The 12,629-nt window shown below is 33.9% G+C and overlaps 1 protein-coding gene and 1 non-coding gene across 4 annotated transcripts; one reads left to right on the top strand and one right to left on the bottom strand.

Moving 5' to 3' along the window:
- The first annotated feature begins 1,955 nt into the window (after positions 1-1,955).
- TRNAH-GUG (transfer RNA histidin (anticodon GUG)) lies at positions 1,956-2,027 on the top strand. The gene has a single exon. It is a non-coding gene; the product is annotated as a tRNA-His (tRNA).
- Positions 2,028-6,384: 4,357 nt separating this feature from the next.
- On the bottom strand, positions 6,385-12,357 carry LOC127809930 (glucosamine 6-phosphate N-acetyltransferase-like). Of its 3 annotated transcripts, none has more exons than XM_052349109.1 (3): positions 12,179-12,357; positions 11,552-11,615; positions 6,385-7,080 (listed from the first exon to the last, which is right to left on the bottom strand). In XM_052349109.1, exon 3 carries the CDS (start codon positions 7,046-7,048, stop codon positions 6,578-6,580), a length of 471 nt encoding a protein of 156 aa, XP_052205069.1. In that variant the 5' UTR covers positions 7,049-7,080; positions 11,552-11,615; positions 12,179-12,357; the 3' UTR covers positions 6,385-6,577. The 3 variants fall into 3 exon arrangements, with proteins under 3 accessions (XP_052205069.1, XP_052205071.1, XP_052205070.1); XM_052349111.1 differs by having other exon boundaries at positions 12,183-12,357; XM_052349110.1 differs by lacking the exons at positions 11,552-11,615; positions 12,179-12,357 and adding an exon at positions 9,381-11,545.
- Between the last annotated feature and the right edge of the window lie 272 nt (positions 12,358-12,629).

Genomic DNA, 12,629 nt, shown 5'->3' with positions numbered 1-12,629 from the left:
GGTCGAGAGCTTGCATTTGCCTAGTCGACTGGCTTGGGCAACCAGTCGACTGCAAGACCTCAAGCGATCGACCGTACCTAATTTGGTCTTTGCATTTTAAAAACCATTACTTCGATTTTCAACTACTTTAAGACTATTATTGAATAATCAAAATTTAAACCATTCTTTTAACATAAAAATTTGTTTTTCCCAAATGTCATCAAAGAATTTTGAGAACAAGATTTTGGCATTGGATAAAATTGATTTTCATGAAAAATTGATTTTTATTTTGATGCTTTGAAATGCTTATGAAATGAGATAGATGTACCAAATAAAGAATCACTTAAACAAAAAATTTCATCATTAAAGCAATATTATTTTCCATCGTTAAGCCCAAAACAAAGAGCAAAACAACAATCAAGACCTCAAATAAGTCTCTGTTCGTCAAAGACATTTCAAGTAGATTTCTGTAATGTGACAAAATTAAATGGAAAGCGGATATTATGGCAAATCTTTGGCAGGCCTCTGTAATTATCCCCAATTTTTTTGGGTGATAAGGGGCGTGAAGGGGAAGCATATCCCATTTAATTGTGCCAAAGTGGTTTAAAGAACTAACGCAACAGCATCTTCTTCTTCTCTGTTTAATTGGGTTGCACAGGGATTCATTACTTGAGTCAGAACCTTGTATAGACTTCACTTGATGATCTTTATATGTTATGTAATCTCTTTCCAACAGAAAGAAAAATGGAGAGAGGTTTTAGGGGTTGTATTTTTTCTTTTTGATTTTGCTGATTTGTTCCGCACTGTTCTGCATATGATCTATAGAAGGATAGTAGAGTTGCAAGTTAGTTAGGTTTGATCCCCACCTTGAGCTATCCTTCCTGTGGTATGTTCCTTTTTCAATGTGAGATTTGCAGTGTTGATGTAGTGCTACTTCTACCATTGAATTAGCGAAGTCCTTTCACTGTTATTGTTATGCCAGATGGATAGGGCACTGTACTGTTTTGAGTTTTGTTTGTGTGGGAAGGGGGAGGGAGATGCTCTCTATCGGAAGACTATATCAACTATCAAACAAACAATCTTTACAAGCGATGCTAATTGCAAGTCTTCTAGATCCGCCAACTTCAATCAACGTTGCATTTGCTTGTTGCGTGCTGAGGCATTAGATGCTTGCTTTTTAACTTGGCCAATTCTCTTGGAACGATGGTAAGTTTTGCCAACAGGAGGTGCCTACCGCTGCTGGCCAGGCCGCAACCCGCATCTCAATTGACAAGAGAAGATTTTCTTGTCCCTCGGGCATAGCTGGGATGATTAAGAATTGATCATGATATGTCAATATTATTTTAATAAATTGTGAATTTGAACTTTGAGCTCTTTTAAGGCACATTCCGTGATTTACCTTTTCTAACAAAATCAAAAGTTAAGCATTACGGGCCTTCACAAGGAAAGGTCATCCGAAGAGAAAAGATTTTTATTTTTTTTATTCTCTTGAACGGCTTCCTCATAATTTAACATACTTAAAGCTTGGTTCGTTACTAAAGATGAGATTTTGTCAATAGAATCTCTACCCACTTGTCATCGGCCCGACTAAGTAAATGAGTGTTTTGGTATTTTTTTTAAAATACTTCTTATGTTTTTTAAAAAATATATATAAATAAAATTTAATCACCAAGATTTGTTTTCATGATCCTTGTAAGTGTGTAAATTATATATTTAATTTTATCACTTTGCTAACTTTAAATTTTGTTCTAAAATATATAAAAAATGAAATCACAACCATCAATTGTCACCTAATGAGTTTTTATTTACAAGTGCATGGTATGATCAGGCTTCTAATTTATTTAATCTAAACTTATGAAGTTGGTCTAGGGTTTTTAATTTTATGTATCGAATAAGATCTTTATATATTATTATTTTTGGGTTAACGTATAACTTATTAACTGAATAATTTAAATTAAAGGAACGAGCATCGTCTTGTGGCTGTAGTTTAGTGGTAAGAATTCCACGTTGTGGCCGTGGAGACCTGGGCTCGAATCCCAGCAGCCACAGTTCTACCCGTTTTTTATGTGGGCTTGTAAATTCGAATTTATTTATTATAAATATTACTTATTAGTATGTTACAATTTTAATGGCATTTTTCTCCAATATTGACTTAAAAGAATGTAAATTATGTAACGCTCCGCTCCCACTTATGGGTGTTTCTCACGAATAGCCAACTTACTATTCACACGCTAGGGCAAAGATGAAGAGACGGCTATGTTTCAACGGGAAACGACCTAGGTGAGAACTAGGCTTTGCTCTCTCTTCGCTCCGCTCGAGGGTCCGGGAATTATCAATCGACCTATTAAACCCGAGACCTCGCAATTGTCACCCCTTCTCGAACTCTTTAATGAAGGAAAAGGGTGACCTACCAGGATCAAAAGGAAATAAGCTAACTCTCTAGCTTAAAATAATTTATGGCATAACGCCTTAATTATAAGAAAATAGATTTTTCCTATCTTTGCCCCAACCATTAACCCATTTATCTCACTTCCAATTCCTTTGAAAAATATTTGGATTAATCTTTCTTTAGAAAAATTTAAATAAATTTTTCCTCATTAAAGCTCAATTGATTTTCCCTTTTATTTATTTCAAAATTTCCATAATTTTTCAACCATTAGGAAATTAATTTTTGAAATACAAATCTCAAGCATCATCGTCCAATTTCAAAATTTTAGGAAAATAGTCCATTATTTAATTTCCCAAAATATAAAAATTTTTCCCACAATTGCCTCAAATTTACATTAATTTAAAAATTAATTTAAAGGCTAAATACTCATTTATTTATTTATTTATTTAAATTATTTCAAAATTTCATAATTTATCAAAAATAACTAAATAACCCCAAAAATATAAAATATAAAAAAAAAGGAAACTTCACAGCAGCCACAAGAGGGGGGGCGCAGCAGCAGCCGCGCCCCCCAGCGCGCGCTGGCCGCGCAGGCTGCGAGCGCGTGGGCCGCGCGGGCCACGCGAGCACTGGCCGGCCGCGCCAGCCCACTGCCTCGGCCATTTTTTTCAAAAAAAAATATTTTTTTTTAAATAAAAACCATATTTTCCAGAATACATTTCCATACCAAGGGCCTTCCAAAACACTCAAGTTTACCCCTTTTTAACTACATTTACATACATTCCAAGTTTAACAAAATAATACAACACAAAAAGACAAAACTACATAACCATTACACATAATTTCCTCTTTGCTTCAATACCTTCACCCTTGCAAAACTCCATTTCCCTTAGATGATTCTCCACCTACATCGAGGTCAAAGGACCTTATGAGCCAATGCTCAGTAAGGGTGCTATACAAATGTAAATGAAGTATGATAAACATAACATGTAATGCAATGCAATGCATATTAAGGGTAGTTCTCTATGCCCTCATAACCACTTAGGTTAAGGCACCTCATAACCACTTAGGTTAAGGCACCAACCAACCCCTCACTCCCCTCACAAGTCCTCCTTATGGCCATAGGTCCACTTGGGCACAAAACATGCAAAGAACCATCACATGCAACTCATTTACACATATACAAATGCAAACAAAAACCCCTCCACTTGGGGCTATCACTTACCTTGTTTCCTTGAAGCTTTAACACTCTCACAAGCCAAGAATCCCTCTTAGACTTTGAAGCTTCAACACCTCCACAAGCTAAGACTCACCCTTAAAGAAAAATAATAAAGGGACTTTAGTTCTTAAACACATGCATTCAACTATATCAAGGGAGAAAACTAGGCTTATCTTTGCTAGTTTTTCTCTTCTTTCTCTAGACTTGCTTGCCTTCTTGCTTCTTCAATTCACAAATGGGGAAAAAGCTTTGAACCAATTTCTCACTTCCTATTTATAGAGTTTTCTTCTTAATCCATGCCAATTCTCAAGATCACATCCTAGCCATAGATTTCTTCTTATTTCAAGAGACTTAATCTCTACCTTTGAACATTAGCACAATCCTTGTGCTTCTCCCAACTTAAATCCTAGCCCTTGATTTTAGGAGAATTCTTATCTAGATTCAAAGGAAACACAAATCTAAGAGACTTGTCTTCTTAATTCTCATCCATTGATATTTCTTTGGAGACTAAATCTCCTCCCTTGGATCAATCCCAATTTTCCATAATTCTCTATTTTTCAAATAATTAAATCATGACTAATTTCCAAGATTGACTAATTTCCCAAATTTGCATTTAAATTAAATCCATAACTTTTCAAGCATTTAATGGAGACTTAAATAATTTCTTTTTGATTTAATTTTAAAGGCTCTTGAAAGACATAATCCATTTACTTTATCATTTATTTAAATCCTCTATTTTCCAACATTAATGCTTGACACATTTCTTTTTATTATTGATTTTCTTTTTAATTCTCTCCATAATGGCTCTCATTAATGCTTGAGAGATTAATTTCTTTTTGCTTTTTGCATTTATTAAATATTCCTCTTGATTCATAAGATCATGCCATGTGTCACCAAATTCTCTTAATTAAATAAATCTTTATTCTCCAAATTAAATTAAATCTCTTTCCATAAGAATTTGTCAAGTGTCACCAATCTAGTCATACTTGGTTTTCTAATTTAATTCCTAATTATCCATGCACTTAATCAAGAATTAAATTCTCCAAAATTAATTCTCCAATATAAATAATTTCTCCAAAAATAATTTATCTTCCTTTGGGATGAAATTCCAAATTACCATTTTGCCCCTCCTAAGACATCCAATATTTCATGGCATTTTCTTTAATTCAAGGGCAATTTTGAAATTTTTTATAGACTAAAATTCTCTTAAATGACAAAATTTATCATGACTCTTCAAAGGTATTACAAATTACAGTCCCCAGTTCAATCAAATAGCATTGGTAAAATTAATTAATATGGAGCCTTGCATGATTTTTTAAACAAAATCAATCCATTAGATTGGAAGCTGTTGATTGATTTTGTTTAAAAAGACACTTTTACTACTACTACTACTAAATAAATAATTGAAAGATGAGATATAGTCAACAAATAAATACTAAATAAATAATTGAAAGATGAGATATAGTCAACAAATAAATAAACATTATTATTCTTTTAATCAACAAATAAAATTTGAACCTTTACAAATTTATTTAAGTTTATGTTGTTGTTAAAATACAAAAATTGGTTTTATTTTATCCATTTTAATTTCATTCTCTCTCTCTCTCTCTCTCCAAATTTTGAGGGTAACAAAAAGTAAGCCCTTTGATCATTTTTAAAACATATATTTAAATTAATTCATAATATAAAATTTAAAAGTCAGAAAATTAAATTTTTATTTTTAATGAAACACTCAACCATTTTAGGAAAAAATAAAATTAAAAAAGAAAAAAAAAACATTTTCTTCATTTATATGAACCCTAAACCTAAACTTTTAAATAAAAGTATTTTCTATCTGCCCATTCGTTCTAATCCGGGTGGGGTGTATGCATATCCCAAATTAGGGAGAACACTCTTACCAAGACCACACTTCAAGTTACAATATTTGTATAAAAATTTTATCTAAAAATATTGTTAAAATAATATTGATAATGAATTATTTTCTTTGTAATGCGAGAATATAAATAAATCATATCATTATTTTTGAAAAAATATTATATAATTATCATTTATATTTATAACAAAGTTATAATTTTAGTCTAATAATAAAATATCAAGTAAGTTATTTTATTTTAATTTCAAGTCAATTTGATCATTCTATATTAAGAAGTATTAAATAAACTATTGTACAACTAACTAATACAATTTAAAAGGTTTCAAATAAGCTATCAAACTTTTAGATTTAAGACCAACGTTAGTTATTTAATAAATATTTTTTTTACATTTTTTAATGACTTTTAATTTGGTTAAACGATAAATTATATAAAATTCTCTTTCACTTAAAGTTATCATGTGTTTTTTTTTTATAACTTAAGTTTTGAATTTTGTCTGATTAGTCCTGAAAACGAACGATCTTTTTCCAGTTAAATAAGTTATCATGTACTTTTAATTGCACCAAAAAATTCTATTACCCTTTTTAAATGTTATGATCAACCATCACCCATTAATCAACCCTTAACTCTGTTAGTTAACCAAAACAAAATTCTGAATTTCTTTGATGAATTCTAGAATTATGTATTCTACATTACATTGATATACAAAATTCTGTAATTATGTATGCAAAATTCTAAATCACATATAAAATACAGAATTTTACATATAAGATTCCAAAATTCTGAATACAAAATTTTATATATTAACAAAATACAAAATTTTATGTTGGTCAACTAAGACAGATAAGGGTTAACTAATGGATGGTGATTAATTGTAACATTTAGAAAATGTAATAAAACCTTATGGTGCAATTAAAAACATAAGATTAAGACACAACTGCAAACATTAAAATCCAAAATTCATATTCAAAAAAATGTCACATAATTACAGTTTGATGACCCACGTAGAAACCGTACCCCAAAAATGTTATCTAATAATAAATCCAATGAAGCATCCAAATTAAACTTTGTACACAAAATGGCCGTCCCGTCGATCCAGAAGAAACGCATGACATTCCTTCAAATGAAATACCTCACCATCTGAATTTCCTTTTGCTTGAAACCGCATCTCTCATAAAATGCTCGGTTCTCAGTGCTACAGTCAAGGATGACTTTGTAGCAACCCATTGATTGAGCGTGATCCGTAAGGAAACCAACAATTTTCTTTCCTAGTTGCATTCCCCGGGCACTGGAGTCGACCACCACATCTTCAACATGCCCAACTTTCCCACAATTCCTTATGAACTTCTTTTCGATAAACACGCTTCCGCTTGCAATAATCTTCCCTGAGCGAGTATCTTCAATTACACAAACGAGATGGTTGTCGCCATATGAACTGAGCTCTTGGAATCGCTCTTCGAATTCTTTGTCAGAGACAGAATCACATGAAGTTAGTTGCTGCAACAGTTGGATAAAGCCCTTGTCTTTGTCTGAAATCTCTAACTTTCGAACCTTAAATGCCTCTTCTTCTTGAGAGGAGTTGTTCTGCATCCTTTTCCACCAAATCTCTTGTAGCTCTTTTCCTGATTTGCTTAGAAAATTTAGATCAACATCCAGACCAATAGAGAAAAACAAAAACTGAAAGAACAAACAGCCTTGATTATCCCTACTACACATCACAGAGGATACATGATAATACAAAAAAGGCTCCAATTCCATTGCACAATTTTGAAGTCAAAAGTTGTCCTAATTCTTATACTTCCCCGATAAGTCCATTCTGAACTAACCCAAATAGCAGCAAGAGCAACCACACTAGACCTTGACATTGTCACACACTTCTATGACCTTGGACCAGAGGCCTATTAATATTTTATCAAGATTTTCCATTACAAATAACAACAAATTATTTTTAGCTCAATAACAAAAAATCACGTCACCATTTGCTATCAGCTAAAGGAATCCCCTTTCATATTTTTTAATTTATAACAATAACCTCTTAACAATTTACTAAACTAAGAATCAAGTAAACGACATATTTGGCCTTCAAGGTAAAGCACATACAAGAATATCTACCCTAAACCCTTTGCAAATTGAACATAACACTTTGCAAATTGAACTATAAAATTCAAAGACAATCTTTGATGTACCATTACCCTAAACCCTTAAGCGAAAATCACTTCAAAGGATACTTTTTCTTTTCAGTTTCATCTTCACCACAACCCCCCCCCCCCCCCCCCCCCAAAAAAAAAAAAAAAAAAAAATCCAAGCAACTGGATAAGCATACATCAAAGATAAGTCATAAAGGAGTAGCACCAAACAGTACGGAATCCCACCCTGCCCCCACGAAGTTTCTACTCACAACTTCCAGATAACCATTATTATGGTTAGGGCATTGCAGTAAATTGCATCAGCAAGACGAACAATCAAAATTCTTATTTTGTAATATAGCCATAAAGCTTGATTATGACTAAATGGATGATGGGGATCGGTTATTTGAGATTTGTAGATAAAATATAACATTTTAGCTCCAGAAACACATCAACTGGAATGAAATTGAAACAAAAAGGTAGCTTCTTTTTCTTTTCTTTTTTTCCCTTTCCTATCTGAACATGATATAACACTAGAAAAGACTTTGAAGAGGAATAAGGGAGCTGCTTATAAAGGCGTTGCTGCCAGCAGTAGAGATGCTGAGGAGAATGCTACAGGAATTGATGTTATGCCAAGGGAAAAGGCTACACAAGAGCAGGATAGATCTGGAGTAGCCAATAGAGTAGCTAAAGAAAATAAGTAGCAAGAACTAGCTGGAGATTGAGCTGAGGCACAATTGCTGAAGCAAAGCACAGCAGAGATAGAGAAGAAGAGGAATAGAGCACAAAGTAGTTAATTTTCAGCTCGCTGAGCTGTTCCAATTTAGCTGGAAATCATTGGTAGTTTAAAAGAATTTAGCATCAGTTGTTCATTCTTGTTAAATAGTTGCGAGGATAGTTTCTATAACAGGCAATGTATAGAAGATATGTATTCTGTTGTAGTGAGGTAAGGAAAAACATAAATTTCTTTTCCCTCATTTTCTTATCTACTTGAGTACTTCTTCCCTATCTTCCGCACATTCTCTGTTCACTTAATTCTCAAATCATCTTTCTTGAATTTCAAGGTCTTGATCCCTGGCTCCTCGCCAGTGAGATTCTCTCTTATCAGAACATTATTTTTTTGCTAGACCTGTTGTGTTTTTTAATCATCCTCCTTGCTAATAAGCCCATGATTCAGAGCCAGTCCATTGACTATAACATAAAATATGTCTTCTTTTCTAATTATGACATAGGTAGAATCTCCATATTAACTACTATATAACCTCAATTGCTGCTTCCCTGCACCCCACCCCAAGAGGGAAAAAGAAATGAAAACGTCATCCACACACAAGAATGGAAATAGTAAAAATTGAGAGCCAGAGCAATTCCCTCCTCTTCTAGTCATCTTATCCTATAGTTACACAATCTCTTAGAAGATCTTTTGATGCCCTATTATTCAATTTCATTTTTTTTCTTTTAAGTATGTTCCCCTCTCTTCATGGTTAAACATTGTCATTCTACAATAACCATGATCAAAGATATCTTCAGCCTTGACAAGACCCCCACGTTAGCTCTACAACCTTAATAATAGCTACAAGTCCTAATCAGTTTTTAGCATTAACTTAATTGACAGAGATATCAAACAAAACATTAGTGATCAAGTATCAAATATCAACAATCTACTGGACCTAGAATTTAGAGATCTATGCACTATCTTTTTGCAATCCAAACTAGGGATCAGTGATCAAGTATCAAATATCAAAATTCAAGCTATTCAAAATTTGGAAAAAACAGTTACGATACAAGGTGCACCTTACCTATTCAATGAGTGAGTGGATGTGAGATTTTCCTCTGCAGAAGCCCGCGCGTGAAGCATTCAATCAGTGTTGCTTTGGGGTTTCAATGTGAGATTTAGGTTTCTGTATTGCTTTGCCATTTCTATGCAAGATTGAGCTTTTCAGAGAAGAGAAACCATTCAAAGAGTACAACTATGGTATGCTTATGTAATATTAAGGGTATATTGCCGTGGAACCTCACGTGGTTTGGCTAATTATTAATTTACACAAAAATTCTTATTTTTAATGTCTATGACAATCAGAAGAGATAACAAACAGTATAAAAAGGGTTAGACTTATAAAATCAAATATCATAAATTTAGAAAAATGATTTAATATGAAATTAAAATTTGTGATTACTATTAGTGTTATTATAATTAATCTAAGAGACCAATATTTACATTAAAAAAAAAAATTTAAGTGAAATGAGCGATTAAATCTTTGTTTATACTTACAAAAAAATCATAGAAGTAGGTTTGATGTATTTTTATTGGTTCATAGTTCGAAAAGTCCCCTAGGAACCGTGTCTCTAGTACCCGAGAAAGGCTCCCGAAAGGATCTCTTGATGATATTGGGAAGAGACTTCTGAGAAAGGTCTTTTGGAGGCATCCAGGTAAGTTCTCGTCAAAGTCTACTGTGATTCCCCAAGAAAGGTAACTGAAAGGTCTATCAGGTACTGCCTTATCAAGGTCTTTCGGTGGTCCCCTCGAGCTCCTTCCTTTGACTTCTTCCTTTTAGGCTTGGACATTTTTTGAGCAAATGTGGATATAGATTTGTATACATAAAAAAAAAAAGACTTTTCATTTTTATCATAATTTTATAAAAGACACATAAAATATTGGATTTCTAATCAAGCAAAATTCTTTTGTTTCACACTAAAGCATAAACCCTAGAACGGATTTGTGAACAATGCTGGCATTTTCATTTTTGTTTCTCTGCATAATTTCTTGATTGAAGGAAGGTAATTGATTAATGTATTCAAAAGTGCGCTTCCGTTGGATTTTTTATTTTGTGTTTTTGATTTTATGCTAAATTTTTTATTTCTTCTAGGTAATAAATGATTCTATAAAAAAAAATAGAAATTGTGACGTTCTACTGAACTAGAATGGATTATGACTTTGTTTAGGCCCAATGCGGGCAAATATTCAAGAATAGTTTATCTTTTTGTGAAGAAGCATTGTGTTGAAGGGGGTAAGGTGTGAATTCTTTTGTGCAATCAGGGAAGTGGTAGGGATAATTTGTGGTTAAAAGGCATAAAATTACAGACTTAATTTGTAATTGCGACAGGGTTTCTGAATATAGCTTAAATGGGAATGTGTAATCACCAATTTGAAACTACTAATAGTATTGTATCAGACATTTGTCTCTGAATCATATCTAGAAGATTTGCAGACAAAAGAGGTTGGCACCATCCATGCTTAGAGGCAATATCATCAAGAGATTGAATGTTAACAATGGAATCAATTGTCTAAATTAAGACAAAAAGGTAAAAAGAAGGCAAGGACCAAAAAGGAAGGGCCCTAGCTAATTATTGTTCTTTTAGAAGAGAAGTATTGGCCTTGCTGGGCTTATGCTAATATGAAATGTCACGCTGCATTATCCACTACATGGAAAAGTGCCGACATTGTTGGCCAATTCCAATCTAAGATCAATGATTTCCTGTCAATTCCACTCTGGCCCTGCTAAAAGTGCAGGGAAAAAGTTATCAGCTACTAAGCTTCTTGTTATCTCTTTCCTGTTACAATTATATTACTCCTTTTAAGAAGAAATTAGATTTTATAGATGATGGTAAAGAGTGGGCCGTGAAAAGGTGCTCCTAAATATGTATCACTGTGCATGAAATATCATGTTAAGAGTTCCCAGCATTCTTTTGGGTGCATAACTGCATATTGAGAATGGTGCATATCGTCTTAGGAGTTCCCAAAGAAATTAGGTTAAGAGTTCCCAACATTCTTTTGGGTGCATATTGAGAATGGTGCATATCGTGTTAAGAGTTCCCAACATTCTTTTGGGTGCATATGTATGTTTCATGCATTTACAACAATTTGCATATTATTCAAGAAGTCACATGTAAAGATCATGTATAAGTTATGCACAAAGTAGTATATACGTGAAAGAACATAAGTTAAACATAACATAGCCTTTCTACTCGCCTGGAAAGGAGTAACTCAAGTCTGAGCCTGGGAGGAGGTTGAGTAAAATCCTGGAAATCTGGCCCTACAACAAACAGAATAAGGGGTCAAAATCAACAGTCAAGATTAAACGGGTTAATAAACTTGGGTTCTGGGCCGACCCAAGGGCTACCACAACTGGGCCAGACCCAGCCCAACTCGTTGGGCTAGCCCATAAACGAGATGGGCCCCGCCAACTTGGCCAACCCCAAAAACAATAGCTTAACCAGCCATAACCACCAGCGGCCGCCGGCGGCGGTCCGATTTCCATGATCAAAGCCTACCGTTTGGAACACCAAGCCAAGGGCCTCAATATATCCAAAAATGGGGCAAATCTAACAGCTGGTTTTTCGTAGATCTAATTTTTATTTTCGGCCACAATTGAAAACGCAATGCCAGTCGCCGCCGGCCATTTTTTCCGGCGATCCGAGGCAACCACTCGACACCCTTACCCCCATCCACCAACATACCCAAACATCAGCAAGATCAGACGGCCGGATCTTAGTAGATCTAAGTTTCAATTTCTGGCCAAACACCCAAATCGCGCGCATAAATGTATATATCATGGATCTATACTGAAACAATTGCCGATGAAACTAAAAGACTTACCTACTTCTAAATCGGGGCCACTTTCACGGTAAAAATGCGGTTGGATCGAAGATCGGACGGTTGGATTTTACAAAATGGGTGATTTACAGTGGGTATATTTGAGAGAAACTTGAAGAGAGAAAATGGGAGGGAGGGAGAGAGAGCAGAGCAGAAGTGGTGGGGGAGCGCTTCCGTCCCCACCCCCCTTCCCATAATCCCATTTATGGCCGACCCGTTGCCAAACGGGTCGGCCCTCTTTCCTTGGTGGGCGGATCCACTGCTTTTTTTTTTTTTTTTCTCTTTTATTATATATATACAACTAGTGATGAACATGTGTGATACACATGAGAGTTTAATCTAAAAATAAAAAAAAAATTGTTACTTTAAATAATTTTAATATAATTGATAATTATATATTTTTTAATTTTTAATTATTTATCAAATTTTAAATTTAATTAATTATTCACTATTC

The sequence above is a fragment of the Diospyros lotus genome, chromosome 9, assembly GCF_014633365.1.
Source record: "Diospyros lotus cultivar Yz01 chromosome 9, ASM1463336v1, whole genome shotgun sequence".
NCBI lineage: Eukaryota > Viridiplantae > Streptophyta > Magnoliopsida > Ericales > Ebenaceae > Diospyros > Diospyros lotus.
This window is presented reverse-complemented; position numbering and strand designations above follow the sequence as displayed.